This window comes from Geotrypetes seraphini, chromosome 12 (assembly GCF_902459505.1).
Source record: "Geotrypetes seraphini chromosome 12, aGeoSer1.1, whole genome shotgun sequence".
Lineage (NCBI taxonomy): Eukaryota > Metazoa > Chordata > Amphibia > Gymnophiona > Dermophiidae > Geotrypetes > Geotrypetes seraphini.
Genome location: NC_047095.1, coordinates 39396924 through 39414431, shown reverse-complemented (window position 1 = coordinate 39414431; position 17508 = coordinate 39396924). Strand labels below are relative to the sequence as shown.

At 45.5% G+C, this 17508-nt stretch overlaps 1 protein-coding gene across 1 annotated transcript in view; it reads left to right on the top strand.

Moving 5' to 3' along the window:
• Positions 1–16964, top strand: part of ACADM (acyl-CoA dehydrogenase medium chain) — a 42202-nt gene extending 25238 nt beyond the window's left edge. The window contains exons 9-12 of the mRNA XM_033916225.1: positions 5169–5309; positions 5393–5488; positions 14527–14775; positions 16408–16964. Coding sequence (XP_033772116.1) covers positions 5169–5309; positions 5393–5488; positions 14527–14775; positions 16408–16479 — 558 coding nt within the window. The 3' untranslated portion in view covers positions 16480–16964. The remainder of the gene's footprint in view (positions 1–5168; positions 5310–5392; positions 5489–14526; positions 14776–16407) is intronic.
• The last annotated feature ends 544 nt before the right edge of the window (positions 16965–17508 follow it).

Genomic DNA, 17508 nt, shown 5'->3' with positions numbered 1-17508 from the left:
ACTACCCTTCGGTCTTGCCTCCTCTCCAAGGGTGTTCACCAAATGTCTCATTGTGGTTGCAGCTTTTCTTCGCTCTCACCATCTCCAGGTCTTTCCTTACCTAGACGACTGGTTGATCAAAGCTGCCTCAGCTCAGTCAGTTCTTCTGGCCACGAATCAAACCATCCTCTTTCTTCAAATCCTGGGATTCGAGATCAATCTTCCAAAATCTCACCTCATCCCCACTCAAAGACTTCAGTTCATTGGAGCAATACTGGACACAATCCTCATGAGATCATCCCTTCCACCCAATCGTCTTCAAACCCTCCAATTTCTCTGTCAGCAGGTACTGTCTCAAAGTTCCATATCTGCCAAACAAATGATGATTCTTTTGGGTCACATGGCCTCCACAGTTCACGTCACTCCCCTTGCGCGTCTTCACCTGCGCACGCCCCAATGGACCTTAGCCAACCAGTGGTCCCAGGCGACAGATCCTTGCTCACGACACATATCTGTGACATCATCTCTTCGTCGATCTCTGCAATGGTGGTTGATATCCTCAAATCTATCCAGAGGTCTTCTATTTCATCTGCCTCAGCACCAGCTTGTCATCACCACCGATGCATCCCCTTATGCTTGGGGAGCACATTTGGACGAGTTTCAAACTCAAGGGTTTTGGACACCTCAGGAAATGAAACATCACATCAATTTCCTGGAACTCAGAGCAATGTTTTATGCCCTCAAAGCATTTCAGCATCTTCTCTTTCCTCAGGTACTTCTACTTTGCACAGACAATCAGGTTGCGATGTATTACATCAACAAACAGGGTGGCACAGGCTCTCGCCTATTATGCCAGGAAGCCCAGAGAATCTGGACTTGGGCCACAGATCGCCACTTGTTCCTGAAAGCGATCTACATCCAGGGGGAGCAGAACTCATTAGCGGACAAACTCAGCAGAGTTTTACAACCACACGAATGGACTCTCGATCCATCGACCTTGCAGTCCATCTTCGATCAGTGGGGCACTCCTCAAGTGGACCTCTTTGCAGCTCCTCACAATCACCAACTGCCCAGCTTCTGCTCCAGACTCTACACTCCTCACCGTCTGGCAGCGGATGCATTCCTCCTAGATTGGTCCAATCTGTTCCTGTATGCTTTCCCTCCACTTCCACTCATGTTACGCACATTGTTCAAGCTCAAGAGGGACAGAGCCACCATGATTCTAATCGCTCCAAGATGGCCCAGGCAGCATTGGTTCTCCCTTCTACTTCAACTCAGTTCCAGGGATCCTTTTCTGCTTCCAATATTTCCTACTCTGCTTACACAGCAACAGGAGACCCTTCTACATCCCAACCTCCAGTCGCTACACCTGACAGCTTGGTATCTCTCGGGCTGACTTCACATGATTCTCTGTCTCAGCCCGTCCGTTCTGTCCTGAATGCATCCAGGAAACCGACCACTCTTCAGTGTTACCATCAGAAGTGGACAAGATTTTCTTCTTGGTGTCTTCTGCATCATCATAATCCCACATCTCTTTCAGTAGAATCATTCTTGGATTACCTACTTTTTCTGTCTGACTCTGGCCTCAAATCTACCTCCATCAGAGTTCATCTCAGTGCTATTGCGGCTTTTCATGAGCCAGTCCATGGAAGACTCCTTTCAGCTCATCCCCTGGTCACCAGATTCATGCGAGGTCTCTTTAATTTAAAACCTCCTATTAAAGCTCCTCCTGTGGTCTGGGATCTTAATGTGGTTCTATCCGCTTTAATGAAGCCTCCATTTGAACCTTTGGCGAATGCCTCTTTCAAGTTCCTCACTTGGAAGGTGCTTTTCCTTATTGCTCTCACCTCTGCCAGGAGGGTCAGTGAGCTCCTTGCACTAGTTTCTGACCCACCTTTCACAGTCTTTCATCATGATAAGGTGGTTCTGCGTACACATCCAAAGTTTCTTCCTAAGGTTGTTTCTGAATTCCATCTCAATCAATCCATTGTTCTGCCTGTCTTCTTTCCGAGGCCTCACTCTCATTCTGGTGAGCAGGCTCTACATACTTTGGACTGTAAGCGGGCTTTGGCTTACTATTTAGACCGTACTAAGCCCCACAGATCATCTCCTCAACTCTTTCTGTCCTTTGATCCGAATAAATTAGGACATCCTGTTTCTAAACGTACGTTGTCCAATTGGCTTGCAGCGTGCATTTCATTCTGTTATGCTCAGACCGGACTGACTCTGGAAGGTTCCGTCACAGCCCATAGGGTCCGAGCTATGGCAGCATCTGTAGCGTTCCTCTGTTCCACTCCTATTGAGGAAATCTGCAAAGCTGCCACTTGGTCCTCAGTTCATACTTTTACATCTCATTATTGTCTGGACGCTTTCTCCAGACGGGATGGACACTTCGGCCAATCTGTTTTGCAAAATTTGTTTTCCTAATGGCCAACCTTCCCACCATCCCTCTTTTTGTTAGCTTGGAGGTCACCCATCAGTCAAGAATATGCTGCCTGCTTGTCCTGGGATAAAGCACAGTTACTTACCGTAACAGGTGTTATCCAGGGACAGCAGGCAGATATTCTTGCGTCCCACCCACCTCCCCGGGTTGGCTTCTTAGCTGGCTTATCATAACTGGGGACCGCGCGCCTGTGTCGGGCGGGAAGGCACTCGCGCACGCGCGGTGCGGCCTCTGGAACTTTCCAAGTTCTTAGAGTGCAATCACTCTAAAAGTGTCCGTACCGGGGCTCCGTCGGTGCCGTCACCCATCAGTCAAGAATATCTGCCTGCTGTCCCTGGATAACACCTGTTACGGTAAGTAACTGTGCTTTTTGAAAACTGCTTAAACCTTCCAAGTTCTTTTATCAGGGGAACCACCTTATCTTGCTCAGTGCCTTATCCCCTACATTCCTGCCAGAGCTCTCGTATGAATAAATCATAATCAACTTATTTTTTTCTGTATACAGACCTCAGCTCTGAAACTCTCTTCCCATATCTTTAAGATTACAAACATCCCTACATCATTTCATGTGAGCCTTTGGGACAGTCAGGGAACTCTAAGTACTTTCTTTTCATCTTAATTAATCTTACTTATTGCATTTCTTCTGTTTCTACTGTAAACCGCTTAGAACCTCACGGTACAGCAGTATATAAGAAATAAAATTATTATTATTATTATTATTTCAAATCAAAACTTAAAACATTCCTTTTCACTGATGCATACACATAATGCCTACTCAAAAGCCAACATTGATGCCTCTTTGTCTTTATTTTGACAATGACTCTGAGGCTGCACAGTTTCCTTCCCCCTTTCTTATTCATATTTGTAGTTCTGCCCCTTACCCTCACTTTCATGTGTTTTTTTTGTTGTTTGTTTTTTTTTTTTTTTTTTGGGGGGGGGTAATCTTGAAGCTTCAAAACCATGCAAAGAATAATAGCAATTCAGGAAAGAGTAAGTACAACAGGGCATAACTCTGGATGATGCAAGAAATTATACATTAAACCAGAGCGTTTAGTCCCCTAGATCAGTGGTCCCCAACCCTGTCCTGGGGGACCACTAGCCAGTCAGGTTTTCAGAGCAGGAAGAAAAAGATAGTATGTTTTTTGTCTAGAGCCTTGATGTTCACTATCAATCCTCAAGAGCTGCTAGTGGTTCAGGTTTTCATGTGCATGCCTACTACCTCCAGTTATACAAATCTATTTCATGCTTATTCATTAGAAGTATCCTGAAAACCTGATCTTTTGGTGGCCCTCAAGGACTAGAAGTGAAGATGAAGAATCTGTGGTATCCTGTTGGTCTCTTCCCCCCTCCCCCTAAATCTCAATTTGAGTGTGGTAATTGTGAGACAGATCCATAAGAGGGGGGGGGGAGAGAGTCACTTGTTTTTATAACTTATATTTTATTAGCAATTTAAAGAATTTCAGTGTAAAAAGCAACATTCAAATGATATCATCTTAACAAAAAGACACTAGCTCAGTTTGCCAAAATTATTAAAATATAGCTTAAAATGAATAAAGTAATATACTGTGTCAAATGCATATAGATTAACGCAATTAGGGATCCAATCTTTTTTAAAGGACTAAGCATTGACATTATACTTTACAGTATACCAGACCAGAATTTATATGTTTTTTCAACTTTGACAGAAGAACACTGGTTATCTAGTGCACCTCCACCCTCTGTTATTATACCAGAGTATTCAGCTTAGATAGAAGTTGGTCTCTGCATCTTTCTGCTAAAAGGGGGACTTAACTATCTCATCTGGCCTGTTCTGGCATGATTTGAGGAAATATAAATTTCACTTTTCTAGGACCCAGTGAAGGAGTGGCCTATTGGTTAGAGCAGCTGCCTCAGCACCCTGAGGTTGTGAGTTCAATTCCTACTGCAGTTTGGGCAGGTCACCAAACACTTCATTGCCCCAAGTACAAAATAAGTACCTGTCTAAAATATTTGAATTGCTTTGATTGTGGCTACAATCTCAGTAGCAGTCTTCTGCTAGGGAAGATACCACCTCAGCTGTTTTTAGAACCAAGCCAAGTTTGTAGAACCCCTACCTCTTGCACAATATATTACTATTGGTTGAAATGTCTTCCTTGAGAACATAAAAGTCATGCCGAATCAGACCAGGGTCCATTGAGCCCAGCATCCTGTCACCCACTGAGGCTCATCCCAGTCATAAGTACATAAGAAGATCAAAAAATAAATCTGCTTCCCTTATCTGATTTCTAGGGATGAATCAAGCTCTTACTCTACTTGGCTAATAGTTTTTTATATGCTTTTTTCATCCAAGAGCTTGGTCGCATCCTCCAGAAACAGATTCCACATTTAAATTATGTGCTATGTACAAAAAGAAAAAAACCCAAAACCCACTTTCTATCATTTTTCAATCTAATGGTCTTTAGTTTCATGAAGGGCCATCTTGTTTTTTTATGGTGTTTGAGAATTTAAACAATTGTTCCCCTTTTAATCATTTTATTCCACTTACATTTTTATACAATTCTATCATATCCCCTCTCCACAGCAATCCTAGGTTAGTCTGGGGATCAGAAGTCTGATACAGGAATCAAATACAGGTTTTGTGTAATACTAGTGTGCAGTAGTACCATCAAATTACTAGACCAGCCTCAGGCTGTTATTTTCAAGAAGTGCTGGTTAGATATGTTGAAGCAGGTTTTTTTTGTTAGCTTATCTTTGTGTTATTTTTCAGGAGATGAACATGGGCCAGCGCTGTTCAGATACTAGAGGAATAATTTTTGAAGATGTGCGGGTACCTGCAGAGAATGTCCTAATTACCGAGGGAGCTGGTTTTAAAATTGCTATGGGAGCATTTGATAAAACCAGGCCTCCAGTAAGTACCAGAGGTTAGCGCAGACTGTGTTTCTCTCAAAGAATGAAACTTGTATCTTCACAAAACTGTATCTCAAATTACAGGTTGCAGCTGGTGCTGTTGGACTGGCCCAGAGAGCACTAGATGAGGCTACCAAGTATGCTTTAGAAAGAAAGACTTTTGGAAAAGTAATTGCAGAGGTAAGAAAATTATGAGTTTTATATTATGCTATAAAATAGAGAAGACTGAAGTATATGATTTGTCTGACCTGTAAGCACATATAAAAATCATTTTAGACATTATCTCATTGAAAGGCAGGCATTTTTGAAGATGGTCATTTGCCACTTGACAGCTTTCTCATTACTAACAAGTCAGTTTCCTCTGACAAGCAAGACTGAGACACACAAGTGGGGAACACTTATCAGTCATGTAAGGAGTTTCAAAGATAACATTGCTGTAAGCCAGCTATCGTCCCTCCAAACCAGCACAGAATGGATGGGTTTACGTTCATCTGCCAGCAGGTGTAGACCGATACACTGACTTTTGGCTGTAGTATAAGTGGGCTATGCAGTCCCAAGTACAATTAGTCTGTTCTCATTCTCCAGCAGGTAGAGATGGTGAGCCTGTGCAGTCTTTCCCTGGTTTAGTGTAGGGCTGTTGGATTTGTTTAGTGGTCTTCTTGTCCATGTTTGTGTTGTCAGATTGAGCTTGGGGACCTTGTTGGGGATCTGTCTGACATTAGAGATGCCACACTTGACTGGTGAAGTCCCTCCCCCCCATTTTTTCCCACCTCTCCCAAATTTTTACATTAGAAGTACCTCAGCTGTAAGCCTTGCCACCAATATTCAGGCAAGGCATATAGCTTTGAGAGCCAGTGGGGTCTGTTCAATTTAAATTAAAGTTGTATTGGAAAAAAAAATCCTGAGGTAGTACCGGTCTGAAGGGAAACCTTCAAGTGACTTATTACTAACTGGCACTTTGTTTTTTCTCTTGTATCAGTTTTCACAATGAGCACATTTAAGAAACTTCAAAAGTGCTCATTCTTTAGCACTCTCCAGACCAGTAGAGGTTAACTTTACGAATGGGTATATATCTAATCATGACCAGCAGGTGGAGACTGAAAACAAAACTTTGGGACAGTATATCCTAGCCCCTCCTCTCTATTTCCCTCAGTCTTCTTTCAGTCTCCAGCAGGTGTTGAGTGATCTGTACCCATCTCCCTTGGTAGGGCTGTTGGAATTTGTTTAAGGGGTTTATTGTCCCTGTTTTTAGCCGGACGGAGCTTGGACAGACTCTGTTTGGGGGTTCGTCCGACCTCGGGGGTGTCAAACCCGGCGGGTCACGAGCGGGGTCCCTCCCCCCCACTTCCTCCACCTCCCCACATTTTTTTAGAGGAGCCTCAGCAATAAGCCTTGCCCCCTAAATCAAGCAAGGACTATTGCTTTGAGAGCCTGTGGAGTCTGTTCTGTAAAAAAAAAAAAAAAAAAAAAAAATCCTGAGGTAGTGCTGGTCTGGAGGGTTGTATCCCTTTAAGAAAACTGTATTTTACTGTATTTTTTCAACTAACCGGCACTTTTTTTACAGCTAGGTCGCGTATGGAGCAATGAGCACTTCTAAAGGGAAAAAGTGCTCATTGTGCTCCAGACGCGAGGCACTCGCGGCCGGCCTGTGCAAGCGGTGTTCAGGCCGGTGCGGTGGAGGAGCTCCGTCGGCAGCGGCTGCAGGCGCCCAGAGCTCCCCGCCGATGGTGCCTCGCGAGTCGGCAGGGAACGGTGGAGAAGCCCGGTCTTCTCCGTCCGCCCACGGAGGGATTCCCCCGAGCCGCCGACGGTCGGGTTTTAGAGGATTCCCTCTCAGCTGATATTTTGACAGCTGATGCCGGCTTGCCTGTTTTAGCGGCTGAGACTTTTCAGGTCTCTCAGCCGCTGCAGGCTGTGGAGGGAGCTGTTTTGGCGGGAAAGACGCCATCTTCTCTGTCTGGCCCCTCCATTTTGTCTTCCACCTCAGGTGACCTTCCCCCTGTTTTGACTATGCAGGGGCAAGGTTCTGCTGGGTCCCCTGCTGTGGCAGGGAGTCCCTTGGGACCCTCGGGGGGGTTTTCTCCTGAATTTTTCTTTTCTTTATGCAGAGCCTATTTTCAGGCGGCTGGGGGTCCCGGTTGCGCCCAGGGGGTCTCGGGGGGTGGTTTTTCCTCCGCGCTTCCTGCGGCTTTGCCTCTTTCGTCTGGCGTGACGTCCCCTCCGCCGCCTCCCTTGTCCAAGCGTCCGCGGGTGTCGTGGGACGAGAATTTGTGGTCTGAGGAACGGGTCGGTCTGGAGGAGGACCTGGACCCTTCTGAGGAATTCCAGGACTCTCTGGAGGGGACGGAAGCTGGCGGCGGGTTGTCGGATTTCCCGTTCTCCAGTGACGAGGCGTCTGTGGTGCGTCTTTTTCAGAAAGATGAGCTGCCTGACCTTATTCAGCAGGTTTCTTCGGTCTTGCGTTTTGAGGACGCGCCGCCGGAGACTCCGCGTGTGGGGGACCCCCTGTTGCGGGGGATCCGTTCCGTTTCCCGCTCTTTTCCTATGCATCAGGATATTCGGGATATTATCCTGGAGCAGTGGAAAACGCCGGAGACGCCGTTTCGGCTGGCGCGCAGCATGGCTCGCCTGTATCCCATTCCTGAAGGGGATCGGGCTACGTTAGCTTCGCCGATCGTGGATGCGGTGGTCTCGGCAATTTCCAAGCGGCATACCGTGCCTGTTGAGGGCGGTTCTGCCTTGCGAGACCCTGAGGAGCGCAAATTGGAGGGCCTCCTTAAGCAAAATTTTCAGGTCTCTGCCTTTGGGGTCCAGGCGGCTATTTGTGGGGGACTGGTCGCTCGCGCCATGTTTCGGTGGGCGGAGCGGGTCTTGGATCGAGAGTCTGACGACTGGTCTCTGGTGGATCAGGAGGTTGCGAAGATTGAGATGGCAGCCTCATTCCTCTCAGATGCTCTCTATGACTTGGTGCGGATCTCGGCTAAGTCTATGGCTTTTGGCGTGGCCGCAAGGCGTGTGTTGTGGCTGCGCGCTTGGGCGGCGGATGCTGCGTCCAAAGCTAAGCTTACTAAATTTCCCTTTCGGGGGTCGTTTTGTTTGGAGAGGACTTGGATAAGTTGATTCAGACTCTGTCGGACTCGAAAGTTCCCCGTCTGCCGGAGGACCGTGCCCGCCCGGCGTCTCGGGGGGGTGCGGCCCGGGGGCGTTTGCGGGATTTTCGCAAGTATCGCCCTGGGCGTGGGGCTGCTTCTTTCCAGTCTCCGGGATTTTCCCGGGGTCGGTTCTTCCAGCGTATGCAGCCCTTTCGGGGGGCCCGTCGGGGGGCAGGGAATCCCTCCGCCGGTTCCCCCGCTTCCCGTCCTGCACAATGACGCCTTGCCGGCGCCCCCCTTTGGTTCCGGTGGGGGCCCGGCTGCGCGAATTTTTCCCCAAATGGGCCGAGATCACGTCCGATCAGTGGGTCCTGGAGGTGGTGCGGGACGGTTATGCCCTGGAGTTCGCCCGCTCTCTACCGGATTTTTTCCTCGCTTCTCCATGTCAGACTCCGGGGAAGACGCAGGCTTTTCGCCAGACCCTTCAGCGCTTGCTAGATCTCAGGGCAGTTGTTCCGGTGCCCCCTCCGGAGTGGGGCACGGGCAGGTACTCCATTTACTTTGTGGTGCCCAAGAAGGAGGGGACCTTTCGGCCCATCCTCGATTTGAAAGGGGTCAACAGGGCTCTCAAGATTCCCTCTTTCCGTATGGAAACTCTGCGGTCGGTCATTCTGGCGGTTCAGCCGGGGGAGTTTCTCACTTCTCTCGATCTGACGGAGGCCTACTTGCATGTTCCCATTCGGGCCTCTCATCAGCGTTTCCTGCGCTTTGCGATCTTGGGTCGGCACTTTCAGTTCTGTGCGCTTCCCTTTGGGCTGGCCACGGCTCCTCGGACGTTCACCAAGGTGATGGTGGTCGTCGCGGCAGCCTTGCGGTCGGAGGGCATCCTGGTTCACCCCTACCTGGACGACTGGTTAATTCGGGGCAAAGTCGTTGCAGGAAAGCTCCCGGGTGACTGCTCGGGTGGTGGAGTTTCTCCGGTCGCTGGGCTGGGTGGTCAACCTTTCCAAGAGTCGGTTGGTCCCGGCTCAGCGTCTGGAGTACCTAGGGGTGCTGTTCGACACCTCCTTGGGGAAGGTCTTCCTCCAGAGGGCCGGGTGAGCAAATTGCAATCTCAGATTCGCCTGCTTTTGGCGTCCCGGTGTCCTCGGGCGCGAGATTTCCTCCAGGTCTTGGGGTCGATGGCGGCGTCCCTGGACGTGGTGAGGTGGGCGCGGGCCCACATGCGTCCTCTCCAGTATGCTCTGCTCCGGAGGTGGTCTCCCCCAGAGGCACGGGATGGATGTTCCGGTCCCCCTGCGAGGCTTGGCGCGCTGCAGTCTACGTTGGTGGCTCCAGACCCCTCACCTAGTTCAGGGGGTGGGTCCTGGATCTCCCGCAGTGGACGGTGCTCCTGACGGATGCGAGTCTCCTGGGTTGGGGGGGCTCAGTGTTTGGGTCACTCAGCTCAGGGCACCTGGTCCGCGGAGGAGGCCGCCTGGTCGATCAACGTGTTGGAGACCAGAGCGGTCCGTCTGGCGCTGTTGGCTTTCCACTCCCTGTTGCGGGGCAAGTCGGTCAGAGTGCTGTCGGACAATGCCACGGCGGTGGCTTATGTCAATCGTCAGGGGGGCACCAAGAGCACTCAGGTGGCGCAGGAGGCGGCTCTGCTCATGGTTTGGGCGGAATCCCATCTGCTGGACCTCTCGGCCTCTCACATAGCCGGAGTAGAAAATGTTCAGGCAGACTTCCTCAGTCGTCACTTCCTAGATCCAGGAGAGTGGTGTCTCGGCGCCGAGGCGTTTCAGTTGATAGTGCAGGCTTGGGGGCAGCCCCTGATGGACCTGATGGCCACGGGTGGCAACGCCAAAGTGCCCCGCTTCTTCAGTCGTCGCAGGGACGGTCTGGCCGAGGGTCTGGATGCTCTGGTCCAGCAGTGGCCAACGGAGGGGCTGTTGTATGTGTTCCCTCCTTGGCCGCTGGTGGGCAGAGTGCTTCTTCGCATTGTTTACCATCCGGGTTTGGTGGTGCTGGTGGCGCCGGATTGGCCTCGCCGTCCGTGGTATGCGGATCTGGTGAGGCACCTGGTAGCGGATCCTCTTCCTCTGCCTCTCACGGACGACCTTCTGATGCAGGGTCCCATTCCCATGTTCGACCCGTCTCCCTTCTGTCTTACGGCGTGGCTCTTGAAAGGGGTCGCCTTAGCAAGAAGGGATATTCAGACAAGGTGATCTCTACACTGTTGGGGTCCCGGAGGCTTTCTACCTCTCGGGCTTATGTGCGGGTTTGGCGTCTCTTTGAGGAATGGTGTCGGGCGCGGGGAGTGACCTCTTTTCGCGCTTCTCTGCCTAACATTCTGGAGTTCTTGCAGGATGGCCTGGATAGAGGCCTGGCTTGGTCTTCTCTACGGGTTCATCTTGCGGCCCTGTCGGCTTTTCGAGGGTTGGTGTCAGGTCAGCGTTTATCGGCTCTTCCTGATGTGATTCGGTTTTTGCGGGCGGCCAAGTTGCTTAGGCCTCCCCTACGGCCCTCGGTTCCCTCTTGGGATCTTAATCTGGTTCTCTCTGTTTTGGTGCGTCCGCCTTTCGAGCCGTTGGACGACTGTTCTTTGAAGGACCTTACTTTGAAGGCGGTCTTTTTGGTGGCCATTACTTCTGCTAGGCGTGTTTCTGAGCTGCAGGCTTTCTCTTGTAGGACTCCCTTCTTGGAGTTTTCTAGGGAGCGGGTCGTCTTGCGGCCTGTTCCTTCCTTTCTGCCTAAGGTTGTTTCTCCTTTTCATGTCAATCAATCGGTGGTTCTCCCGGTCTTGGGTGGTCGGGAGGGCTCTTCTGAGCAACGGCAGCTGCGCAAGTTGGATGTCGGTCGGGTCCTTCGCTCTTATGTGCAGCGGACCCAGGAATTCCGGAAGTCCGATCATCTCTTTGTCCTCCTGGCGGGTCCTCGTCGGGGAGCTGGCGCTTCTAAGGCTACTATTGCGCGCTGGATCAAGGAGACGATTGCTTCCGCTTATCTTCTGAAACAGCAGCCTGTTCCGGAGTTTCTCAAGGCTCATTCCACTCGGGGTCAGGCGGCTTCTTGGGCTGAGTCGTCGCTCGTGCCTCCTGTGGATATTTGTAAGGCTGCGGTTTGGTCCTCCTTGCATTCCTTTGTTCGTCATTATCGGGTTGATGTGCAGGCGCGTCGGGACGCGGTGTTCGGTGAGCGTGTACTGGTATCGGCCCTTCGGGGGTCCCGCCCGTGAGAGGGACTGCTTTGGTACGTCCCATTCGTAAAGTTAACCTCTACTGGTCTGGAGAGTGCTAAAGAAGGAGAAATTAGGTTCTTACCTGCTAATTTACTTTCTTTTAGCTTCTCCAGACCAGTAGAGGTCCCCACCCTGTCTGTTGTTGTTGTTGTTGGGGCTGTTGCGCGGGCAGTTTTTGGTTTTTGCTGCGGGTTTCTAGTATTTTTCTAGGGCCGGGGAGAATTGAAGAACAGCGGCTGTGGCTCGGCTGGCTTAGCTGGCGAGCTGTGGGGACATTCTTCCTTCGGGAATTTCTCCTCTGCATTTTCCAACAGCATTTTGGGTTTTGTTATTTGTTCCTCCTTTCGGAGTATTGTTTTTTCTCTCTGTTGTTTTCCAGTTCTTGGTTCTGCTTGGCTATTCGGCAGACTGAGGGAAATAGAGAGGAGGGGCTAGGATATACTGTCCCAAAGTTTTGTTTTCAGTCTCCACCTGCTGGTCATGATTAGATATATACCCATTCGTAAAGTTAACCTCTACTGGTCTGGAGAAGCTAAAAGAAAGTAAATTAGCAGGTAAGAACCTAATTTCTCCTTATGCAGTTGATGCGTCTGGCGTGTGCACGAAGTGCACTGGCCACCATGAAGGGGAATCCTCATCGGCTTCGGATGCCAGCAAACAGGGTTCCCCTTCGCACATGCACCACTTGTTGCCTGCATGCAGTGGGGAAGCCTGGGCTTCCCCTACCACCCACACAGGGATTTCCCTAGCCGTCGACTGTCAGGGAAATAAGGTTTTCCTTACCGCCAATAGTGCTGGGGATTCCCTTACTGCTGCTGCCAGCTTGCCTGCTTTAGCATCTGGGTCTATTCAGGCCTCTTTGCCGCTGCAGGCCTCGGAGGAGTGTTTTTTTCAGGGGGATTTTTGGTGGGAAGCTCCACCATTTTGCCTGGGACCTCAGGTGACCTTCCTCCTGTCCCAGCGTTGGTGTCTTCTGCCTCTTGGTATAAGCTAAAGGCTTTACCAGGACTTTACAGTTAAGTCTAATAAGAATTTATAATATGTCATCTAAATATTTAATGTAAAGATCGTTAGTTCACAATAAGATTCCATGTATTAATCCATGAGCTGATGAAGCGTAGTGGCATTTAACTCCATAAGTTTGGTGTCTTGTGTACCTGGAGTGCCACTTCTGATGGCTCTATATAATTGAAGCATCTTCAATGGAATTGTGAGGATTGGATTGCAATATTTTCTCCTCTGAAAACGGGGCTCATACAATATTATTGGTTTGGATTTATGAATTGTTATATTTGAGATACTAAAGCATAATTTTTAACAGATTTTGTTTGCTAGCTCTAGTCATAATTTTAACAGTTTTGCTCCCCAGTGGGGATGGGTAGCAGAGTGTTTAACCCTCACACTATAAAAATGTTTCAGCTTAATCCAAAGGAACATGAAGGGCGATATATCATAGCTTAAGGTTCAGAACTATACAAGAGTTCATGATTGAATGCACATCTTAACGCATTTTAACATATGAATTATTTATTTTATTTACTTTTTATTTAAAAACTTTTACCCTGCTTAAAACTAAGTGGCATATAAAGCGTAAACAAACATAACACAAATCAATGAAATCTGACATTAGTCATTCCAATAAAATCATAGTAATTACCAGCTATAGCTCATTTCTCCAAGGCAGTATTAATCACATATCTCCTAAGCAACAAAATTACAAAGAAAAAAAAGCCTAGAAAAACAAATTTTTTAACAATTTCTTAAACTGTTGCAAGCTTGAACAAAATCTAATATAACCTGGCAACTTGTTCCAAAAACAGGCCCTACAATTGAGCTAGCACAAGCACTTTTGGTGTATCAAGGTTAGAGATCCATTTCACAAAGCTGTAGTGGCGAGTACCAATGTGGGAAATGCGATACAGTCCATAGGAATCAACAGTCCATAGGATTCACATTTCTATTCGTGGGAGTTGCTACCATGGCTTTGTTAAAGGAGCCCTAAATGCAGATAAATATCTGAATTACTGGTGGTGCTAGGTAATGCCACTGATGATACAAAAAAATTTTTTTTTAACTTTTTTTTCCCGTTCACCCCCTCTGTCATCCAATCATCAAAACATCTTATGCCAAACTCTCTGGAGGATGAAACCCTTCTCGAGGTAGATCCCACCCGTAAGGTTCAGGAGCCAAATTAGCAGAGACTGATCCAGAACACTGCTGTTCGCCTCATTTTTGGAGTAAAAAATGGGAGCACATTTCTCCCATCTATCAAAAACTTCACTGGTTGCCGGAAGAGTCCAGAGTTTTATTTAAGTTTTCCTGTTTTTGTTACAAAGCAGTTTTTGGGATGCTACCAGACTATCTTGTGCTCACTTTTTTTTTAATTATTCCAACAAGAGTACACGTAGAACAAGTCTATTCAATTACCCTTCTATTAAATCCTGTCAATACAAGAAGTTCTTTGACAGAATTCTTTCATTCCAGGCCACTAAACTGAATATATGGCTTGGAAAACCAATACTAGAGGCTACTTCCTATTTTGATTTTAGAAAATCGTTAGATATGTCTGTTTGACATAATTATATCTTAGCTGTGTTACTGTTTAACTCATCACTGTCTCTTAATAGATGTCTTCCAATTTTTAACTGATAAATTTTATTATGTCATCTTTTAACCTCATTGATTGTATGTAATTTTTTTTTTGTTGTGAACCGCTTTGAACCTTCTTTGGTATAGCGGTATACAAAAATAAATTATTATTATTATTAGATATTTACCTGCATATTAATAGATATACAACTTGCATTTTGCTCTCATAGCAAGTGTTCAGAATTATGTATAAAGAGAGCATCATCTCAATATCTTAATATCGAAATTTCTCTGATTTTATTTTTAATACCTAGCATCAAGTAGTGTCCTTTATGCTGGCAGAAATGGCAATAAAAGTGGAACTGGCACGAATGAGCTATCAAAGAGCAGCATGGGAAGTTGATTCTGGGCGAAGAAATACTTATTATGCATCAATTGCCAAGGCATTTGCTGGTGACATTGCAAACCAGGTTGCTGCTGATGCTGTTCAGATATTTGGAGGGAATGGATTCAATAGTGAATATCCAGTAGAAAAGCTAATGAGAGATGCCAAAATCTATCAGGTGAGTAAGATGGGCTATTAAAATACTGTGAAAATCAGAAAAAAAATTAAAAATTTTAAGATTAAGGATAGGGTACTTCAAGAATTATTTTTAAACTAGGTTACTCTATTTGAAATGTAATCTGCAGATAATATAGGGGGTCTGTTCACAAGATCTGCCTAGTAACTTTAGGAGTTATCAGGTCAGATCTTCAGATCTTTTCTCTCTCTTTATTTTTTTTATTTTTATTCCTTTCCCACACTCACCATCTTGGACTTATTTTTTGGGTAGGGCTTATATTAGGACCTATCCCGAAATTCATTCTAGGGCTTATTTTCAGGGTAGGTCTTATTTTCGGGGAAACACAGTAGTTAGCGATTTCTCCACAATAAGTTGATTTTCCCATTCTGAATGGTTCTTGGTGTTTTTTCTCTCTCCTATATTTAATGAATAGGGCCCTGAATTCAGTTATGTGAAGTGGAGATCTACCCTGTAAGCAAAAATGCCAAGACACTCTATATAGACCAGTGATTCCCAACCCCGTCCTGAGGGACAACCAGCCAGTCAGGTTTTTAGGATATCCCTAATGAATATGCATTAATGTACAGTATACAAAATGTGAGAATGCATGATGCAGCTTCCTCATTTACTACCCAGAATTACAATAAAGCTGTCTTGTACCTAATACTTTCAAACATCAGTTCAGTTAATTCTCATCTTGCACTGTTACATTACAAACTTTAAACCATACAAACAAGAGAACTCTGTAAAACTTAGCAAAGTTTACCTGCGCTTTGATACTTCTGGTTTAGCAGTTATGAAGAAATCTTGATAACAATATCTTCTGGTGAGCAGAGTGTTTTGGAGCCATTAATAGCCATGTGCTTTGTTCCATGGTATATATCCAACTCTTGAGAAAGCTTTGGCAAAACACAGATCCGTGTCGAGTTGGTGGACAATATTTTGTGTGAATTGAATTCTGACAACACAAAGACTGCTTGAACACATTCTCAGTGCAATATAAAGTGGACACACTAAGAAAGAGAATTTCTGCTTAAAATAACTGAAAAAGCATTTCAGCCTGAATGGATTGCCACCGCAGTGTGTGGAAAATTCAAGAATTAAATTTTCCTATTGCAAATTTTAAGGACTATGTGGTTGTGGTAAAGGTTGTATGGTTTAAAGTTTTTAATGTAACAGTCACTTTTCCTATAGGTGCTAGCACATGCTATGTAGGCAATGGTAATAAAGTTATTGTAAGGTGATTACTGATATTTTGTACATTAGCTTATTATAGAGTTATGTGCAAGATGAGAATTAACTGAACTGATGTTTGAAAGTATTAGGTACAAGACAGCTTTATTGTAAATCTGGGTAATGAATATGTATGAGAGATTTGCATACCTGTCACTTCCATTATATGCAAATTTCTCATGCATATTCATTAGGGATATCCTGAAAATCCAGGACAGGGTTGGGAACCACTGATATAAACTATGGAGAACTGAACTAAACATACAGTTTAGTAGAAAAGCACAGCAATGTACTTTGAAGAAGAAATTATAGTTTCTAAAATATTTCATACTTTTCAGTGCTTCTTTACCTATATTAGTGTTTTTTGGTTTCTTAATGTTTTCATTTTTTCCTTTTCAGATCTATGAAGGTACTGCCCAGATTCAAAGATTGGTCATAGCTCGTGAACACCTTGCCAGGTTCAAAAATTAAATTTTTGACCAAATGAAACATTAAGGGCTTTAAATTCTTATTCATGCATTTGTCAGAGTGTAATTAAATATTGTAAGCCACACTGTGTGAGTGAGCAATGTTTTTTCCAATAAAATCTTATACAGTAGTGTGGGGTTTTTTTTTTTTTTTTTTAAAATTCTGATATATGCAAAACTATAGTGCTTAAAGCACTTTTGATAAGTAGGTTATGTCCACTTTGCTGCTAGTACGAGGCTGTACTTTGATAAAATTTCTTTCCAGGGTTTTTAAATGTCTAATTATTGATGAAATCTTGAGGATGAGATTAGTAGGAGGAATAGCTAGTCAGTTGAATCTTCCTGATGTTTCTGAAATGTTGAAATGTCAGCAAAAAAACTGACTTAGGGTGATCTATCAATATAAATGTAGTATTAGGCAATAAAAAATTATGAGTTAAATTGTATTTTTTATAAATGTAAAATAATAAACTGTCCCAACCATACAAATGCATAGTCTGAAGAGTTTTATTTTTTTAAAATGTGAATGCTGTGACATTACAGTGCCAGAATTAACTGTTCTTCACCAAAAAAGAGAAGCTAAAGTGAAAAGATATGCAAAAATGTTGACAAGTTATACACTGATTTAAAGGGGGGGTGTTGGGATTTGTATACTGCCTTTTCTGTGTGGTTTATACGATCAAAGTGGTTTACATATGTTAAGACAGGTACTTGCTGAGACAGCTGCTCTAACTAGGCCAGATTTTATATTGGTTTTTGGTTTTAGAATAAATTTCCATTAATTTCCTACACATAGAAATTAAGATAGAGTGTACAAATAACAAAAATAATAAATCCAATTAGGAAAACCTACAAGCCCACATCAAGAGGGAGACATTTACAATCTTAAGACCTCAATTTAACAAACAGGAAAAAAATAGGATGGTTATTTTCTCACTAGTGTTTGGCTTATTTGTGGCTTCTTATTACTCTTAAGAAAATCTTCTAATTGTACAGAATCACAAAATAAAAAAAATCTTTATCTTGATAAGTA